General features: G+C 44.4%; 1 protein-coding gene across 6 annotated transcripts in view; it reads left to right on the top strand.

Moving 5' to 3' along the window:
• Positions 1 to 21,457, top strand: part of sema5ba (sema domain, seven thrombospondin repeats (type 1 and type 1-like), transmembrane domain (TM) and short cytoplasmic domain, (semaphorin) 5Ba) — a 278,351-nt gene that overhangs the window by 189,329 nt on the left and 67,565 nt on the right. For all 6 annotated transcript variants that reach the window (XM_078174762.1, XM_078174761.1, XM_033617575.2 and 3 more), the window contains 4 exons: positions 2,225 to 2,287; positions 3,092 to 3,190; positions 3,307 to 3,520; positions 13,397 to 13,682. In XM_078174762.1, coding sequence (XP_078030888.1) covers positions 2,225 to 2,287; positions 3,092 to 3,190; positions 3,307 to 3,520; positions 13,397 to 13,682 — 662 coding nt within the window. The remainder of the gene's footprint in view (positions 1 to 2,224; positions 2,288 to 3,091; positions 3,191 to 3,306; positions 3,521 to 13,396; positions 13,683 to 21,457) is intronic.

The following is a 21,457-nucleotide window of genomic DNA, read 5'->3' as shown; positions in this document are numbered from 1 at the left end:
AGAAAAAAAATGTTTTGGCTTAAAATATCTGGTTTTGTTGGCACAGACAGGAGAAACAACGATGTCTGTAAAAAACAGCAGCTTCTTGTGAGGCTGTCTCGCTGAAAATGCTGAAGTGGGGGGGGGGTCACAAAACTACTAAATTTGGAGCCTAAACTGGTTCCTGTAGATCTTGGTTTAAAAATGTTTAAAATAAATCTTTCAAAAGATATGAGATGTATGATTTTATGATTTTGTTTCCTGTTACATTACATTGTGAATTTGTGAAATAATTAGCAACATCTATTTTATTTTATTTTTAAATAGTTCCCAAATTAGCTCTTGCAGTCAGGTCACCAGATCAGGATAACTGAACCAACAACACTCATATTTTTTTAACATCCGGATGCTCAAAGCAGAGATTCACTGTCTGCTAACATACTGTCACTGTACCCTGGATGACACGGGGGAGTGCAGCCCTGATTCCAAACAAGTTGGGATGTTGTGTAAAACATGAATAAAATCAGAATGCAGTGATCTCTTTGACACACAGTGGAGTAAATAAGTATTCAACACGTCAACGTTCTTTTCCGCTGCACATTTTTTGAATGCGTCAATCTGTTCTCATGAAGTTTAGACCAGACGTTGGTATTAACTCAAACAACAACAACCCTACACTGATAAAGAAATTGTCGCATTTCAGTCCATAAAATGATGTGCAGAAAAGTGGAATGAAACTGTAAGCAAGATTTCATGTTGTGGAAAAAACAGGTACAGGGCCGTGCAGATGAGGCTTGGTGTATTTTATGCAAAATGTTTTTCTCACTCTGCATGATGGGAATCTAAGCAGAGTGAGAAACACAAACTCTGCAAGAAAACTCATCAACAAATGTGAAGTATCTCCTGGCTCTGTTCTACCCGCGTCTCCACCACACGACAAGAACGTCATGTTTTATGTCGTAATAAACATTTGGGCAAAACTGTCGCTGACCCCGTGTGACTGATGTCAGATTGTGTTTGTTTGTTTGTTTGTTTCTTAAATTTCATTCCGATTGGGATTAAAAAGAAGTCTTGAATCTAAGTAATCCTATAAAAAGCTGATACAAACACGACAACTCTCTAAAACCTGGTCAGCTTATATATCATGTCACTTTAGAGACGTTGATTCTGTCTGAAACATACAAACGTATTGGTGGTTTGTAGAAAGGTACACTGCCAGTGTTTCCTGCCGGTGTCTGGGCTGCTTCACTGGTTCCCTCGATGTTTACTGTTTGTCTGAGTCCTCCGTTTGGCTCCTGGAACACTGACCCAGTTTACTGTTGACTCCTGGTTGGCCTCAGTTGGCGGGCTCCTCCGAGTGTTAGGTCACAACTGTGTCCCACTGGCCGATTGTCCTGGGAAGGCAATTCATAAGATGTAGATCATTATGGGCTGTGGCTTCTCTGGTGCATGACAACAATCCCTCTGTGAGGGGAGGGAAAGAAATAAAGATGGAGGATCAGATGGATCGATGTTATTATAATAGCAGAGTTTTTACTTTCCGACACTTAGGCAACCTTCCTACTTGGGCAGTGAGATCAGAGAAGAGGAGGAGATGGAGGAGGATGAGTAAAATGAGGCCAGTGACACCCAACAGGGGGTCCCCTGGCACCATGCACACACACACTGCTCACGCCAAGAAGAGGGACATCTCTCAGCCTTCTCAACGAGAGCCAGTGCAGCTCTGGTGGCCAAACAGCATGTGTGTGTGCACATGCATTAGTGTGTTTGCAGTGCAGCCGTGCAGTGCTGCAGCCTGCATCCATAATTAAGCCCAAGACACAACCATCAACAGGAATATAATTGGCTGGTAGAAGTGAAAGGGGTGGGGGGGTGGGGAGGGGGGAGCGGAGGCGAGTGCTGCAAACTTTCCGAGCGAGAGATAGAGAGAGGGGAAGAAAGAAGGAGAAGATGGAGAGAAAGCCATTTACATGCTAATGCCGTCCTCAGCCCTTCAACTGCCTCGTTGGGTGCCGTGCCCGCTACCCTCGAATAAGCTCTTGGCTGGCAAGCCGGTCGCCATGTTTACACAATAAACAAACAGCAATGAGGTTAAAGTCTTTTCATGCATCTTTTTGTGCATGCCTACAGTATTAGCAACAGTCAGTTGTTGCGTAACTGTTTTGTCGTGTCTGAAGGACTCAGCTGACTGCTTTTTGGCCTCTTTGTCATCCCTGGGCTTTTTTTTCTTGTTTTTGTTTCCTAGGCGACAGAATGGGCACCGGACGAGGAAACCAGGAGGTCCTGTCAGAGCAAAGGCAAAACAGAGGTAACCCCGATCCCGCCCCCAATTACAACACTTCATGTCTGCCGCACTGAGAGGCCATCTTGATATCTGGTGGCTGTTGTGGCGAGGTCCTTTATGGGCCTCATGGGAGGACTCTGTACAGAACAGCTATTTCAGACCCTTCAATCAAGAGTTGTTTTTCTAGCAGTGAAGAGAGAGGGCAAAGGGAAGGCAGGGAGACCGTGAACACCAGAGACGAGGGCGAGATAGTGACTCACAAAAGGATTTCCTTTCAAATCTGTCTGATAAGCGACGCTGCGATCAGCTGTCGCATTACATTTATTTTGTGAGTTACTGATTGCAGCAGCACCTTTATCTCCCTCAGCGCCTATAGAGCCAGGCCTGATACCTGATACACAAAACAATCAATTCTCTTTGAAACCTCCTTCACTGCTATTACCTCACTTCTTCTCCACAACACAAAGCTCCGCCATGTACAACCAAATGATACACAACACGTTTCATTACCAATAAATCTATTTCAGGCCTTTGTTAAAACAGATTTGAATCTTTTTACTGAAACACATACTTGACTTAGTGTAGAGCCTGTCGATGCCACAAATAGGCCTCCATTCAGCTGCAAACCAGCATTCTTATTTTTGAACAATGGACCTGCTGCAGACACTCAGTTGCTGTGCTTTTGGTTGCATGCCAGTCTGATACCAGAGGACTGGCTCCATTGTTCTTCTCAGCAACACGTCAAAGAATATTTAGCCTGCCACCTCAGCTCTTCTCTGCTCTGCTCTAACTTTCTGAACTCTTTCTTCTTCACCCTCTTCTCTGCAGATTGAATGTCAGAACTACATCAGAGTCTTGTTGGTGAACAAGACGGAGGTCATGACCTGTGGAACCAATGCTTTCCAGCCGCTGTGTATTACCAGAGAGGTATGAGTGTGTGTTTGTGTCTTTGTAGGAAACCTGTGAGAACACAGTAGATTTAACCTTCTGCTCCCCGTCTCTCCCTCTTTGTCTCCATCTCTGTATCTTGTTATCCGTGGCAGGTGGGCAACATGAGCAGCGTGCTGGAGCGGGTCAATGGTGTGGCACGCTGCCCGTACGACCCTCGTCACAACTCCACAGCGGTGGTGACAGAGAGCGGAGAGCTGTACGCAGCCACCGTCATCGATTTCTCCGGCCGTGACCCCGTCATATACCGCAGCCTGGGCGGCATGCCGCCTCTCCGGACCGCACAGTACAACTCCAAATGGCTCAACGGTACAGTCACACAGCAACAACTACAGCATGTGATGTGCTGCAGCTGATGATCACTCTTGATTATAGAAAGAAAGTGTTGCACACTCTGGCTCCATATATGCTACAGACCACCTCAGTGGAAGCAGAGTGGGCAGCAGCTCTAGGGACAGACCCCAAGTCAGCAACCTGAATCCAACCAGCACAAAGCTCAGCTCGGGGATCGGACAGCCCTGACTCCCTGCTGGATCAGCAAACTTTCTGTTGCTGCCGTTACCCAGGTTGGACCCTATGCTGCTGCTGGACACCTGGCGCTGGGGGGTTGCGCTTGCTGAATTCCAAAGCTGCTGCCCACTCTTCTCCTGGGGAAACGGTCCACAGCGGCGGGGAGTGAGGCGAGGAGAGGCTGAGTGAATCTACTGTGTGCCGCTGTACAATGAAATAAGATTAAATTAATCAGTGTATGGGAAACACTGGGTTACTGTATGAAGCGCGGGCATATACTTGTGGTCTTGTGGTGGGAGGAGCTTAGGACAGAGAGGGGGGAGCTGCAGGAGGAGGGGCTATGTTCAAATTCTGCCCTGTTTTTCTTTTTCCAGATTTCCTTCCCTGTTTAAATTTCCGTTGATTGACTCAAGTTCATTGTCGAGATTTTAAAAATACGAGGCTTTAGGGTTTACTGGTTTGTGTTCGAGCTCTGTTTCGATCAGGAGAGAAAATATTATGTATTTACACATGAGAAATGTGGTGACTAGACCCCATCATGATGTCATATATTCCAGGAGGGTGGTAAATGTGGATGTGAAGAGGAGTGGGCTTCGATGAGCTGGTCCTGGGCTCTGGATCAAGTGACTGGAGGTGAATGGGGTCTAAAATGACAGCTGACAGGAGCAGAGAGGAGAACACGTTTAACATTTGGCAGCAGCGACATGATTGGCTGAAGGAGATCGTGGCAAAGTTTGATTGGCTAACCAGGAGAGGGAACACCCAGAATTATCTGACTGGAGGAAGCAGTGGGACAGAGAGAGAACTGTGAATGGATATAAGATAAAGTCTTCATGACTGAACTCACGCTGAGCTTCATTTCCTGTTTTACAGGGTCACTGTTTAATATCAGGCATGAGAAATATAATCTGACAGGATTAGTAATTTGATCTGGTTTAAACTCGTTAGATTCCAAATTATCCACACAAGGTTAAATTCGTGTCGAACCATCTCTGTAAATTCCTGCAGTTCCTTTAAACATTTTCCCAGAACCCGCTCGGAGCAGCAGACGGGCCAAGTGTGCACTTTCTCTTCCAGCACAATCGGCTCTTTTGTTACAGCCAAGATGGATCAATCTGACAGAGGTGTTTTCAAAGGATTACAAAGACTGTTGTGATTTGGACTTGTGTGTGGAACACAGCGTACAGGTCAGGCATAGGAATTGGTTGGATTTATAGAATGGTGGAGGACATGAAATGCTGTCAGTCCTGCTAGTGTCGGTGTCAGTAATCTCCCTGCTGCTGACGCTGTGCCTTTTCTCTCCCCCGAACACGCTGCAGCAGAAATCCATTCACACACATCCTGACTCCAGCAGAAATGTAGATGGACCCTCCACTGGAGGAGGCTGTCATGTTCAGCCTTTGATATGCAGAAACGCTCAGATTACCGGATTCATGGTGGTATATAGAAAATGGAAGTGGGAGTTATTTTAGGCATCCATTGTTCTGGAAGGAAAGGTCAGATTCATTTTCTGCATCACAGACAGTGTGAGGTGGCGCTTTAAAAACTCGGGTGGACACGAAACTCTTCTGCTTGAATCATCAGTATAAAAGATGAGCAGCTGTGTTGGAGAATATCTGGTTCCTTTATGAAAGAAGTCGCAGGTGTCAGCCTGTGGACGCAGGATCGCAGGGAGACAAGTCAAGTACGGTTCTTCAGTCACACTTAGATTGATGACATCCAATCACAGAGCTGAATACTCTGCTGTGTGTGACACTAACAGTCATGCTCTTTAAATACTGGATAGTAAATTTAGTTGGCTCTGATCACACAGAGTGCTTTTTAGCAGCCTGGGGCAGCTTTTTATAAATGTTTTAAATGAGTGAAGCACTTTGTTCGCTGCTTTAACATCATGAGGCACCTTGCATTTTACCACGCTGTGCCTCTGAACGACTCCAGTTACAAAAAACTTATTTTCCCATTGTCTGATCAGATAAATTGAGAGGCGGAGATTTGTGGGGGGGGGGGGGGTAACCACAGAATTTGGTTTCAGTCTAATACCAAGTCATCGCTGATATTGATACCAATGTGATACTTTTAATTATTTAAATGTGGCATATTTGCATGTCCCGTTGTTTGCACGGTTTTACTCTTGAAATACAAAAAGGTACGATCTAGAGGAGACAAACTGATCTCTTTTTTGTTAGCTCATTTTCCATGCACCCCAGGTAAGCTGCAAGACACACCTGAACATATTGTTTAGGCTCAATGATTGAGAGCAGATCAAACTGTCAGACTGTCTCTGACTCATCATAAAATAAGCCTTGAACCGACCATCATCCAGGCGGAGCTCCTGGCAGAGCTGTAACCGTGTCCAACACTTTACAAAGACAGTAAAGCCCGTTTGTAGGAGCAGATCAGCTGGACTCTGAGTGTTGCCAAGTGTTGTGCTTTTACCGCCGTACTCAATGGGAGCTTGTTCTGTCAACTCTGCTAACACAGCGTTACCTTAGCTACCTAGCTAACGTTAAGGTCAAGATATTATTGTCATAGAAGCAGAACCCACACACAGCACCCTGACACTTCCTTTCTGCAGAAGAAAAACGCTTTGTGGACACAGGCTGTTTATAAACTGCCCATCACACCTGCCCAGAGTCCAGAGTGACCTCTTCAAACTGCTCGTTCAGTCCGACCTGCAGTCCTGAAGATACTGAGTTAATGAAATGAAACGTAGAACAGCTGACTGTCACAGAACCAACAAAACGTTTGACATTTTCTGCTTCATAGAAGACTTAATCGATTAATCCATCATCAGAGGTCCTGGTGATTAATTTTCTGTCCTGTGATGAAAGCTTTAATGATCAGCACCTGACATATTCAGGTATGTCAAAGCAGCTGTGTCAGGATGAGAGGCAGGTTGGATTTGAGAGTCGGACAGAATAAAGGTTAGACAGGATGGAGAGGTGGGAACGGGAAGATTGAATGCAATCGAAAGTGGGAGAGTGTGAATGTGTGTGTGTGTGTGTGGGGGGGGGGGGATGGGTTTGGAGAAGAGTTGCAAGGCAGGGAGGAAGATGAGGATGAGAGGGAAGCAGAGGAGATAGACTGAGGAGTCAGTGAGCGATGTAATTATTCCTCACGGCAGGGAGAGGGTGAAATTACAACACAGCATGCTTCACACCGCACAGGTCTCTGCCCGTGTGTGTGTGTGTGCGCACGAGTGTGTGTGTGCTTGTGTATATATGTATTTAGACTGTACACTTCCACATGTGTCCAGGTTACGTGTGTTTGAAAGCGACACACAAAGTGATAGAGTATGTGGGAGGAAAAGAGATGAGCAGCAAAGCGCTTAGTGTCCTCATCAGCATAATCACAGCTGGCTGCACACACACACACGCACGCACGTTGCTCTCCAGCTACATACGTTCATGCCGCCACAGCGCACTCTTCTCCGCGGCCTCTGTGAGGGTTATGGAGTTGAGTTCCCGGTGGATTTGGGGTGTGAATGAAAATCTCATTTCCAGCTCTAAGCCTCTCCAGTTGAGGAGAATAGAAGGCAGGGAGGGGGTCCTGGATCTAATCAATCTGTTCCCTTATTGGATTGGTAGCCTGCCAGGCGCCGACCAACTGTTTCCCATCATGCATCTGAATGACACAGCGAGGTATAGAGTTGTCTCTGAAGTAATCCAAACAATGTCTCTGCGCTTCTCACAATCCCCCGAAGACTTTATAGGTAACAACATATTTATTTATATTTCTGCTGTTTGCTCCGACTCTCCGCTCGTCTCTTATAAAGTGTGTGTTGGCATAAAGAACGTCAAATAAAACTGTGGGAAGAAAATTCTCAGTCCTGAGTATAACCACGGCAACACGTACAGACACAGGTCCGTTCAACCTCAGGGTTTGATGCCTCTGTGCCCCCGACAGCTGTGGAGGGAGGCATCATGTTTTTGGGTTGTCTGTCCGTCGGTACATCCTTCCATCCGTCCGGCCCTCCGTCCGTCCATCCGTCCATCCGTCCATCCGTCCCAGTCTTGTATACACAGTATCTCAAGATACCGTCTTTAAATTTGGCACAAACGTCCACTTGGACTCAGCGATAAACTGATCATATTTTTGTGGTCAAAGGTCACTATGACCCTGTGTCCATCCCATTATTGAGAACGCAATATCTGAAGAACAGCTTCTTCAAATTTGGCACAAACGTCCGCTTGGACTCAACAATGAACTGATTAGATTTTGGTGGCCAAAGGTCACTATGACCTTATGTCCATCTCATTCTTGTAAAATCAAAAATTCATTCACTAATTTTGACACAATTTCACACAAATGTCTAGTAAAATTGTGAAGATGTGTGTGAAGCTTCAGAATTTAGAATTCGTAGCTTCTTTGCAGCAGCTTCCAGATTTGAAGTGTCGTCTACAGTCACGGCTTCACACGAGTCTGGACAGACGTGGATGAAACTGCAACTCAACTGGTTTGCAGAGGAGAACAACCATGAGGCTGTAAATGCTGCAAAGCGCTATTTTAAGCTCACAGAAATTATTACATTTACTAGAGATATGATTAATTAAATGTCCCATAGTATCAGTACCCTACACTTACTGTGATGTAATAGACCGGCATGTTTTGGTGAAATCCACGTGAGGTTTGAGACGGCAGAGCGGCGCTAACGTCAGTATGTTTTGACGATGTGTTCTAACGTCATCACTTCAAGAGCTACAGGTCCTTGGAGGCTCACAACTTTTTCTTACCTGTGGCTTAACAGTCTACCCTGAATTCACCGTCACCAAACTCCACCAGACTGCATTTAACTAAACAGTTTTTTCAGCATGTATAGAGGCAGCAGAAACCGAAGGTGGTGACTGTTAAACTGTGGAATGTAAAACCAAGATGCTTTCTGTGAGATTTGTGATGCAATGACACTTTATTTAAAAGGAGTCTGGTGGGTTTGGCGATACGGTGATATCGGGGTTGTTTGTGGTCAAACCAAAAGGATGCTAGACTTTGACAGAAAGGTCGACCTCTGTAGGGATCACCAGCCAGTCAATTGGTGCATCTCTGAAAACGACACCAAGTGGTTAAAACAATCTCAAGTTGACTTTTGGTTTCATGGGACAGGAACACCAGTATCCTGTGTGTGTTTGATCCATCTGTCACCGCTGCCGTTTGTACTTCGATCCTCTTGCTCTGTATACTACTTATTGTTACAGACAGGATTATAATGGACTTAATTAAAAGTGCATGTGTTCTATAGAGATGCTGTGAGGTGCCTTGTGCATCCAGAAGCAAAGGGCCTCTCACCAGGCTGCCGTAGTCGAGGCTCTGGGAATGAGACCAGGTTGATAACAATCATTAATGCACCGTTTTAAATTCAAGCTGAATCTGTTTATATGAATATTAAATCACCTCAGTCTGTAAACCATATCTGTGTTTGATCTGAAGCGTCATGTGATGTTAGTGACGGCAGCCTCACTCCTCCAGCACCTCACCGGCCTGCCAGATTGAACAATCTGTTTACCGCTCAGCGGGGTGCAGGAAAAACTCGTCACATTTGTACCCACGCAGCTTCAGTAATATCATGCAGAATCTGTCAGCTCCACCTGCCCTTCGCCTGACACGTGTACAGTATGCATAAACACAGGTATGTAAACACAGAAAGACTCCACACACAGCAGCTGAGGCGTGCTGCGCACACACACACACACACACACACACACACACACAGTTTACCCGACGTTACATATCTGGAACATGCACAACACAATTAGCTCCTTCACACGGCCGTTAGCTGCAGGGCGAGGAGCACGGACACATCATGATGGTTGTCTCATTTACAGTAATTGTCAGGGACCCAGCAGACGTGACTCCTGCTCATCTGAATGCTTGTTAGCACCAATTAACTCTCTGATTGGGGATGTGCGGTCCAGTTTGGTTTGTTTTTGTCACATATGTGAACTTTAAATGAAACCTTTGGGTGTCGTGCATAATGATAATAATAATGATAATTAATCTGCTGCATTTGTTCTATTTTCGTTGCCGTTTCTACTCGTTAAGCCTCTGATTATAAATGCACTGACCGACGACCTCCACTTCATTAAATGTACACTGGAAAAGTTGATTAGATCACCTGCTAAATTAGCTGCCGCTGCCTTCCCACTTTGAACACAGTCGCTCCACATGTTCTCACAGATTAACGACACTCATCAGACTGTCAGGACTTCTGCACTCACCGTCCCTTTAATATGTAACGTGATTACAGTTTCTCGCCCCAAAATGTCATTTTGTTGCTTTCACCATGCAGCATGGATGGATTAACAAACAGGCCTGCTGGACATAGGTTCAAGGACCCAAACTGTCGGAGCATCGAGGTCATCACTTGTGAAGTGTCAAATCAACATGGACTAACCAGGGAGAGACTAATAATGACCACAATGAAACACAAATGAACTGCAAAGAGACAAAAATCAAATGCAAAAACGGGCAAAACCAACACATTAGATACAAAATGACGACAAAGACGCACAAAACAACCTCAATAAGACACAAAATTACATCAGAGAGACACGATCAAATACAAAAAGACACAGCAGCCACAAGGAGACAAAAAATGACTACAAAGAGAGAAAAAACACCAAAATGAGACACACATTTACCAAATAAGATCTAAAATCACCTCAAAGAGACCCAAACAACTACAAAGCAACACAATAAAACCACAAAGAGACACAAAATGACCCCAAAGAGACAAAAGATACACCAAAAAGAGACCTGATCAACTACAAACGACACAAAACAACCACTAAGAGACACATAACAACCTCAAAGACACAAAACAACTGCTAGGAGACACAAAAGTGAGAAAAAACAAAAGAGACACTAAATTGACCTTAATAAGATACAAAATCCCCGCAGAGACCCAAATGACTATAAAGCTACACAAAACAACTACAAGGAGACACAAAATGACTTAGAGATCCAATCAACAACAGAAAGACACAAAAGACCACAAAGAGACAAAAAATACACCAAAAAGGGACAAATTACCCCAATAAGATATAAATCAACTCAAAGAGACCCAAACATCTACAAAGTGGCACAAAACAACTGCTAGGAAACAAAAAAATACACCAAAAAGAGACAAATTTACCTCAGTAAGATAAAAAATCACTTTAAAGAGACCTTATCAACTACAAACGACACAAAACAACCACAAAGAGACGCATAATGACCACAAAGACACAAAACAACTGCTAGGAGACAAAAAAATAACCACAAAGTGAGAAAAAAAACCCAACAGAGACACAAAATTGACCTTAATAAGATACAGAGACCCAAATGACTACAAAGCTACACAAAACAACCTCAATAAGACACAAAATTACATCAGAGAGACTCGATCGAATACAAAAGACACAGCAGCCACAAGGAGACACAAAACGACCACAAAGAGACACAACCAGACAAAACGATGCATAACTACAAAGAGACATAAAACCACCACACCGTCTCTGAGTGTTTAGCCTCTGTGTAGAAGAGGTGGTGGGGCCCTTTGCGTATCTGTGCCCAGGGGCCCATTGTGTCATAACCTGCCCAAGATGAGGTCGGTCCGATCTGCAGGTTGTGTCTTATTACAGATGTAAGATGTGATGTGTGGACGGCGTCTTTGTCTCCTCCTGCTTCAGTTTAAAATGAGACACACTCCATCACAGCTGTTAACAGGTCGACTCCTCTGTGTGTCTGACTGTGTTTATAACTTCAGCATCTCCTTTATATTTTATGTAGTTATTTCTTTATATGGGTGAGCAGGCAGCGGGGCAAATTAAGGTTTATTCCTCCCTTTGTGTTTGTGCTGCTGAGATGAGGTGAGTGTGTGACATCACTCAGATAAATGGGTCCCAGTGGGAGAACGGCAGCACAGGAGTGTTTTCTCTGTTTCATCGCCTGGACTCAGTCAGCAGCTGATGAGGACACAGTTAGCTCAGTTAGCTCTGTTAGCTCTGTTAGCTCAGTTAGCTCTGTTAGCTCTGTTAGCTCAGTTAGCTCAGTTAGCTCAGTTGTAGGAATTAAAGGGAGATATGGGCCGTAGAGATGTCTGACTTCTCTCCAGTATAACAGAACTAGATGACACTCAGCTTGTGGAGCTCAAAACTCAACATCAATGTCTCTGTACAGAAAATCATGACTTGGTTACTCAAGATAATCCACAGACCTTAGCTGGCTAACGTTACAGCTCAGATGAGGAGTAGCGCCCACAATATTTGCATCTCATGCTGTCACGAGCACGAGCCTCTCGTCTGTGAGACGACACACGCCTCCTACATGAAACTGCTCACAACAACGTGTGTAGATGATCTTGAGTTTCAGTGGTGACCTCGTTGGCCTCTGAGCAGATCTTATTTCAGGTCTCTGTGGGAGCTGGTTCCAGTAATTTTAACCCATTTTGTTTTAATACAGAAGGAGTCAGCTAAAAATGCTCCGTACATCCAAGACATAGTTTTGTTCTTTGAGTTATTCATTTGTAGATTAATCAGCAGCTTCTCAGCTGCCTCGGGATCTCAATAAGGTCTTCTGTTTTGTGTAGAAATGTCCTTTTTTATTTGTTTAAAGACTCCATGGTTTGTCTTTATTGATCAAAAAACTGATGCAGATGAATTAAGTTCCTAAAGTCTGTGTCCATGAGGGATAAAGTCCCACATGGACCTGACGGGACTGAGGGCTGAAATGCAGCAGGGAGAATCTTGTTCTTTGCACTTCGCTCCACATTAAAATGTGAATTCAGCCCATTTGTCGTAGGAAAGGCAGCTCTGCTAATTCATGCTGACAAACTGATTTCTGCATCATTGATCCATACAGTGAGTGGCTTCAGCTGGGTGGACAAGAAGTACCTTTGCATGTGAGAAAGCACTGAAGCACCTTTTCAAGTGTAGTTTTTAAATGCTGTGAGCACCACAAACAAAACTCCTCTCACTTTAATTGTACCGAGGCGTCTGCAGAAAGGTCAGGTACTGTGCAAACATCTTGATAACTCTGCACATAAAAGCAAAATCACCTTCATAATGAGAGACAGAAATGGTCAGAGGGAAAATGTGATTTGGAGACTCTGATAGTTGAAGCCGTCACAAAGGCTACAGACGTGTTTGTTCTATCAGTCTCTGCATGTTGAGTGTGAGATTAACTTCAGATTTTCACCTCTTTTTTTTTCCTGCGTGTTCTCAGCAGTGAATCATTGTTTGGTGATGAGTCATGTGTTTACAAAAGATGACAGTAACGTCTCACTCAAACTGTTATTCAGTCTGCTTTACGTGATAACCCGCCCAGCAGGAGGTCCATTAATCATCTGCTGTGCCACCGAGGGCAGTAAAAGCAGCGTGGCCGTCCAGTTAAACAGACATAGCTCCATGGATTTACCATCAAAACATCAGACGGATTTATTAGTAACCATTTTTTATCTCCTCCTCTCCTCCCTCCGCACCCTCTCATCTCATTTATGCTTTTGACATTGAGGCTCTTTTCCAGAACATCTTCACCAGGCGTGCAGCACTAGAATTACAAACTTGTTTTTATTGCAATCAATAAGAAGGAGTGCAGAGGTCAAAGCAACAAAATCTACAAGATAAATGTTGCAAATATTTCTGTTTCCCTGGCGTCGCTGTGTAATGATCCTCCCCCTCCCTCTCTGCTTCCTCCCCGCAGAGCCCCACTTCATCTCAGCCTACGACATCGGCCTCTTCACCTTCTTCTTCCTGAGGGAGAACGCAGTGGAGCACGACTGCGGGAAGACCGTCTACTCCCGCGTGGCACGAGTCTGCAAGAACGACATTGGTGGGCGGTTTCTGCTGGAAGACACCTGGACCACGTTCATGAAGGCGAGGCTCAACTGCTCGCGCTCCGGGGAGATCCCCTTCTACTACAACGAGCTGCAGAGCACCTTCTACCTGCCGGAGCAAGACCTCATCTACGGCATCTTCACCACCAATGTGTGAGTACACGCTCCTGTATCACAGCACTGCATCTGTTGTACAGGAAGGATTCTTACACAGGAGGTTTCTGATGTGGGAAGACAGAAGCACATGTGACTGTGTTATAGTGCTGACAGGTGGATATTAGTGAGTGTGATGGCAGCAAACCAAAGTTCCTTTCAACCAGGGGTCACTACGAAGTCGTTGATAAACCAGTGCCTGGTCAGTGACCTCTGGTGTTAGACACTGTCAGAAAAAGAAAAGAATCATGTAAGACTGTAAAGCCAAACCCTGTTCTTTTTTCCTGAACCCAACCACGTGTGTGTGTTGGCTGAACGTAACCACGTGTGTGCTGTAAAGTTGGACATGTTAACATGGAGGTCTGTGGGGACTGACTCCAGTGGACATTAGAGGAACTGCAGGTTTTGTCACTTCTGCGTTGGCTTCGTCTCTCAGCCCTGGTGGCTGCCACTTGCTTGTGTGTCTGTTGTTTCTATGAGTCGTTGTTGGATGTGAAGTTGTAACATCAGAGCTCCTCTTGTACTCGACGCTCCACCTGTTGAGTGCTGCTCTGCACTCTGATTTGGAGATGGAGGTCTGCATGGCTGATTCAGCCACCTGCATTTTGTTTACAGATTATGGCTCTCCACTTTATTCATACTTTATGAAATATAATTAACCACACAGCTGATCTGAAGCTGCAGCTCTGGCATGAAAAGTAAAAGAAACAGCTTCAGCTGAAGTTGATGAAGTTGGTGTCACAGAAGTAACGGAGTTCAGAGCCTCAACAGTCGGTTGTTTCAGTAAAGACACACTCTTCAGTTTGGAAGCACAGATGTAGTCACATGCTGAAACTCTTGGGTTCCAGTTTTCCTGGAAAAGGGGAGTTGATTTTGAATCAGCTTCTCGGCAGCACTAGGAGTGTCAGTTCCCAGAATCTTTACTAACACAGATCCCTCCACAGTTTATTAAATCTGTACAGGCACACTGAAATGATTAGTCAACACCTTGTTCATTACTCACAAGTATCACTCATTCACACAGCTCCACTGTCACCTTTATTATTTCTCCTCTGGGAGCAGTACATTTATTAAAAGCTTAGTAACTCACTTTGTCCTTTACATTCCCCACGTCTGTAACTGCATACTTTCTTAACCTCTGTCACCCCGACTCCCCCAAACATGGACCTATTTTATCTTCTTCAGAGGGGACAGGGGATCTGTAGGTGGAGACAGCAGGTCAACAGTATATGTCACATAGAAGTGATGTACACCATCTAAAACCTGGGAACCTGAAGATGAATTTGAGATGCAGCTCAGTGCTGTGTCAAGTTCTTGTTATAAATATGTCAAAATCATTGTTTTGGTTTGGTGCCTATTTAAAGTTTAGAGTTTACAGGGGTTTAGGACATCACAGTGTAATATTATGATGGAAAAATATGATGGCCGATCCCATGATCAGTTATGCCTCAGCAGTGTTTGTGTTAATACCATTTGAAAAACAGATCTGGTGCTAAATTTTAGGATTAATCAATATGAGAACTGATAAAAATGGTAAAACAAAATCCCTCCAAAATCCCACATTAAGACACCAAGAGCTTGAGGAACACCGGAGAAAAAAATGCTGTGATTTGGTATCAAAAACTTTTGACATTTTGAGATTGAGATTTTTGAGATTTTCAGTGATTTGTTTGGAGAGTAACCCCCTAATTGTCAACCCAGTCTCACTCTGAAGTCATTGAATACTGGTGCCTGGTCAGCGACTTCTGGCGTCACACATCAGCGAAAAAAGCTGTCCTCTCACGTTGGTATGATATGTGGCCTGTCACTTATTTGATTTGATGGTGGCCGGTGGCGTCAGCAGGAAATAGGGTGAGACAACAACAAAAGTTAAGGCTGCAGAGGTCCAAGTAGGGTGGGCAGGAGGGGGGTGGATGGGTCCAACAACCAAGACTTTCACCCAGGAGGTCGTTGTTCACTTCCTGTAAGATTGTAAAGCCAAACCCTGTTCTTTTTTTCCTAAACCCAACCACGTGTGTGTGTGTGTGTGTGTGTCGGCTAAACATAACCAAAACAGACAATGCATGTAACAGGCTGAAGTTGACACGGCGTCCCAGAACGTCAACAACCAACACACCCAGGGTACCTTGGACGTCATATGTGGACGTGGAAAGTCCATGACCAAACGTGGACATGTGACGAGGTCACAGTGAGGATGAGGATGATGTTATTGTCCGTATACCTTTGAAAGCCACATGTCCTCTGAATGTTCCTGGTCTCTAGTTTGTGGTTGTGAAGTTTCATCCCAGAGGTCACTATAGGTCATTTTATACAGTGATGTTCGTTTAAAGAAAAGTGGTTACTATGGGGACCAACATCCTCACGCATGAATACAGTCGTGCTTATTGAATCCACGAGAGTCTCAACTTTCCAGTCAGACCCACTTCATGCAAATAAAAGAGTGTTCAGGGACCCGGGTCCTGTGGACTCTTTCATACAGCACTTGTACTGAAAGAGACGACTCTTTGTCTGTGACGATGCTCAGCCACTGTATTGAGATGTGCTCTGGTGACACAGCTGCCTGTTTAGGCACAGACATTAATGACAAGGTGTGAGGCAGCTTGAACACGTCAGAGCTCAGTGACCTTCTAGCCGCCCCAAGACACCAGCATCACGTCCTTGGAAACGCCACTTTAAAATCAGGACAAGATGCTGGAGACGCCTCTGACTCTCTTTAACCCATGAGTGGGATATGTACAGGAGTGACGTGATGTTCGACACCTTGTCCGACACCAGGATGTGATCTCATCCTGTCAGGAGGCAGAGCTGTCATAGACCAAGGTCCCGAAACAGCATGGTGTTTGTCCAAAAAGTAGGTATGTCTGCAAAGGAGAGACTCTTGAGAAATTATAGAACCCAAAGTTTCATATGATACAGACATGTTCACTGGAGCTTTAAAGCTCCGCCCACTTCAGCTTCTGAAAGATAGTAATATCGGCTGAGGACGCCCGCTGGTGTCGTGGCAGAGTGGAAGACGTTAAACAGCTGAGAGCAGATGATTAATCTCAGTAAACATGAGTAGTAACCTGATACAGTGTCTGTGTCCTCCAGTTGTGCCTTAATTCAATAAAATAAAGCAGAAGCAATACTTCAACTAGAAATAAAAAAAGTTTTCTGACATTTATCATCTGAATTAGCCGAGTGTGTGTGTGATGAAAACAAATTGAGGACTGAAGGTAGAATTAGTTTGAGAACGGTTCATCTTGACTCCGACATTCAGCCTCTGTTATGTGTTTGTTATATTTAATACGAGCTTTGGTTTGAACAGGACGATCAGAGAAGCATCGGGACGATAAAATGACTGTGATGTTCTTCTTATCTGTGCATTATCCTCAACACTGCCCTCACTGTCGAGTAGAAAGGATGAACAACTCTACAAAAACAAGCTGCAGCTGTGCTAAAGAGCCCTTCAACACCAACAAGAATATTAATGTGGCACACACACACACACACACACACACACCACAACACTTGATCTTCTTTTTATTTAGCCCTCAGATTTCATCACTTCATAAAGTTTGGTGCTCCGACACTCTCCCACCTTTACACAGAGACAATTTCCCAGCGTTTAGAGCCTCCCTGCTGCTGCTAATGATCAGTGTGGATGCATGCAGCTCTCAGCCGAGCTGGAAATACACACTGACTCACACTCCCTCTGGTGTTTGATTGCGCCAGGTGGGGGTGTCACACACTTCATTACAGAGAGGAAACACTGAGGGCCAGAGTGTGCACATTATGGTCCTTGTTATGCTTTTTATGTTCAGTAAAAGTCTAATTGCAGCACACGTTTGCATGACGAGAGAGCGGCTGCGTCTCTCTCTCAGTTTGCTCAGTCGGTCCAACACAATAATCCAGAGCAAGATGTCAACACAGATACTGGTTTTAATAATCAGTCGGCAGATTGCCACGAGATCTGTGTAAATATTTGTGCTCCCAGAAGGAATACTGGTCATTGCTTTGGTGAACTTTTATCTGGATGAAGCATCAGGTCTCCAAAACTCTCTGACCTGAGACAGAAAGCAAAGTAATATAAACGTGTTCAGTACCAACACTTATATGTCGTGAGCGGTAGTGAACAGTTCATCCTTTAGGGAATAAGAATATGTTAAAGAAGTGTTTCACAGCTGGAAAGATGGTCCTTTCATAAATACTTTTGAAGTACTTCCCTTACTTTGATGTCGGCAGGAGGAAAGATGACGAGAACATCGTTGTTAAATGTGAAGGTAGTGATACCAAGGGTGCCTTTACGCCTGCCCTCTTTGGTTCGGATTCGTCGGCTGCACATCCATGATGAAAATCTCCCGTTCCAGCACATCCCAAAGGTGCTCTATTGGACTGAGATCTGGTGACTGTGGAGGCCATTGGAGTACAGTGAACTCATTGTCATGTTTGAGATGATGTGAGCTTTGTGACATGGTGCGTTATCCTGCTGGAAGTAGCCATCAGAAGATGGGTACACTGTGGTCATAAAGGGATGGACACGCTCAGCAACAATACTCAGGTAGGCTGTGGTGTTTAAACCATGCTCAGTTGGTACTAAGAAAATCTCCCCCACACCATTACACCACCAGCAGCAGCCTGAAGCGTTGATACAAGGCAGGATGGATCCATGCTTCCATCTGAATGTGGTTTTTCCAATCTTCTATTGTCCAGTTTTGGTGAATTGTAGCCTCAGTTTCCTGTTGTTAGCTGACAGGAGTGGCACCTGGTGTGGTCTTCTGCTGCTGTAGCCCATCTGCTTCAAGGTTGGACAAGGTGTTGTTGCTTCAGAGATGCTCTTCTGCACACCTTGGTTGGAACCAGTGCTTATTTGACTTCCTGTTGCCTTTCTATCATCTTGAACCAGTCTGGCCATTCTCCTCTGACCTCTGGCATCAACAAGGCATTTTGGCTCACTGGATATTTAGTCTGGAATCTTAAGTCATCTGAGTCTGATTCATGTGAGAGTATTACGAGTTGTTGGTGAACGCTGTTGTGTTGGACCGTACCATGTGTGTGTTCATGTCTGCTGTGTGTCTGAGTGTGTTTGTTAGTATTCAGATGCATTCTCTGTTCTGTCGGGGGGGAGTTGAATCCTGCCTCTCACCTTCTGCTCTCTCACCTGGTAAGCTCCCTGCATTCAGCAGCACATGGCTGCTCTCCATCAGCCTGCAGCCATCTTTAGAGATAGAGCGGAGGAGAGAGTGAGGAGCCGCACAGCGACAAAGGGAAAGAAAAGCCGGGGGGGATAAAGAGTGAGAGAGAAACAAGAGTGGGAGGGAATGAGAAGAGGTAATGAGAAAAATCAGCGAGCGCCGAGCTTTTGTCCGTCGTCCTTTTGTCTCCTCCTTCCTTGCCCTTCTTTTCTGAAGCGGCTCGTCGGTCCTCCCTCCAAAACCGCCTCCCTCATCGGGGTTGGATATGTTAATGCAATCACCACAAACACTGTCTCCATCTGTCTGGCCTAAATTGAACAGGCTCACAGCTGCTCCCAGGAGTTAGGGCTGTAAAGCAGAGTTGGAACAGAGTCCTTATCGTCTCTGTCTGCTCAGGATGTGGGACATGTCTCAACACTGTCCTCCCTCCCTCTCTTAACCTTTTCATATATTCATTGATGCTTTAAAAATGACCATGTTATGGTGAAACAATTGCACAGAAAAAAAACTAAAATTCTAATCAACAATCAAAAGTTAAAAGTTTGTTTCATCTTGTCAGAATGAGAGACTTCACTGCTTTTCTTTGTCTCATTGTAAATTAAAGATCTTTGAGTTTTAATTAGACTTAACCTGACCCAGAAGCACTTTATAGATGTCGCCTATGGTTCTGGAAATATTTTGATAACCATTTCTCACTGTTTTATTACAATTAAAGGTCCACCTAGTCTGCCAATTTAGTGTCACACCTCAATAATGTTTGGTCGCAGTTTTTAAGAAAAGATGAAGAAGCAGCAGGGGACGGGCTGTCTTGACTTTTGTGTCTGGTTAACTCAAAACTTTTTTGTTTCTGTCACACTAAACTAAAAGTTTTGAGTGAAGCTGTTTCCAAAAAAAGATTTAAGTTAAGTGAATTGGGGTTGACAGTGTGGCCTCAGTGTAAACTTACATAAAAACAAGATCCTACAGAAAAATCAAATTAACAACACGACATTAACAGAAGGAAAATATCTTTGGAAACCTTTAGAATATTTTCTCTCAGTCATTTCTTTACTTTATTATCATCTATAGTCGTTACTGGTGTCATAAAAACACCATTAAAATGTTGAGGAAATAATTCTGATATATTAATAGCTGTTTATAGAAAAGTCGCACTAAAAGATACAGAATTGATTTTAAAATGATCCAGATAATAATCTGAGTTAACAGCTTTATAGTTTGTTTGAAGCACTTTGTAATCAATATGTGCTCCTACAGCTACACACACTCTCTGTCATCAAAGCACCTCAGCAGTGTATTTGTGCTAACTGCTAACCAGCTCTCCTCTCAGTGATAGGATGAGAAGATGCACTTTGTTTTAGTCAGCTCTCCATTCACTTTGTCATTTGCTAAGCGATAGATATCGCCCACGTAACTTTACACACATAAAAATCCCCCTCATCCTCTGGGCGTCATGGGGAAGATGTGTTTGTCCCAAACACATCTTCTGTAGTCACCATGGCAACTGGACGACGTCTCATTCCCAAGAAAAGACCTGATAAAACATGATTAATGCCCAAACTGTGAACCCCAATCCATCCGTGACACAACATTTTAATGCAAAGTCTACAGATTGTTAAAATGACATAAAAGTTCTGAGTTAAATCCGATCTCACCTAATTAGTTTAAGGTCAATAAAGAGCACTATCATTGTACACTTAACTATTTCAATTAAATTAAAATGTGTTAAAATGTTTATGTTCATGTGACAGAATTAAATGTTCAAACAACATACTGACATAAACTTCCTGTCGGACAAGAGTCATGTGACACATTTATTTGGTGTCTGCCGAACTCAAAGCTTTTATGTTTCTGTGTTGTGCTAAACTCAAAGTTTTGAAAGTTTAAGTTGAGAGAGCAAACTGGGGTTCACAGTGCATGTGTCCACCTCCTCTGCTTGTAGTCTCAGATGGTCACAGAAAGAAGAAGCTGCCATAGAGAGCTCGTACGGAGCCAGAGCAGATATTGTACGACTGTTTTCACGGAGCAGTTCTTCTCATAAACTGATTGAGACATTTCTAATTGGTGTAGTGCCCCTTAAATCAATCAATGGATAGAAATAATAACATGCATCAGATCAGTCAGTGACAGAAATAATCACTCAGCCCGACTGGAGAGTAGAGGAGGAGACGGAGAGGAATGAAATAAAGAAGGAAATGATTCAGCTGTAATTTTATTGAGACGTGCAGCAGCAGCAGCGGCGGCGGCGGCGGCGAGCGGAGCCAGGCGAGCGCAGTCAGGCGGGCCGTTATGTAGACAAGGGTTTTCACATTCCATCAGAATAAGGACACTTAAGACCTCCGAGCACGGCCAGGTCTTTTAATTAACTCCGGGCCCTTATTGGCAGGGTCCTCGTGTCGTGGGCTCGGAGCAACAGAGAGAGATTCTCCTGCTGAGGTGTCTAACCTGCCATTACTAACTAATTATGAGCTCCTTATCTATTGCTGGGAGACTGCACCGACCCCACCACTTCACTCCAGCTGAGAGGGCCTCGTATCTGAGAGGTCGGGTGGGGAGGAGGAGGAGGAGGAGGAGGAGGAGTGCAACAACTGGTCCTGTTAATTG

This window comes from Epinephelus lanceolatus, chromosome 14, assembly GCF_041903045.1.
Source record: "Epinephelus lanceolatus isolate andai-2023 chromosome 14, ASM4190304v1, whole genome shotgun sequence".
NCBI classification, from domain to species: domain Eukaryota; kingdom Metazoa; phylum Chordata; class Actinopteri; order Perciformes; family Serranidae; genus Epinephelus; species Epinephelus lanceolatus.
This window is presented reverse-complemented; position numbering and strand designations above follow the sequence as displayed.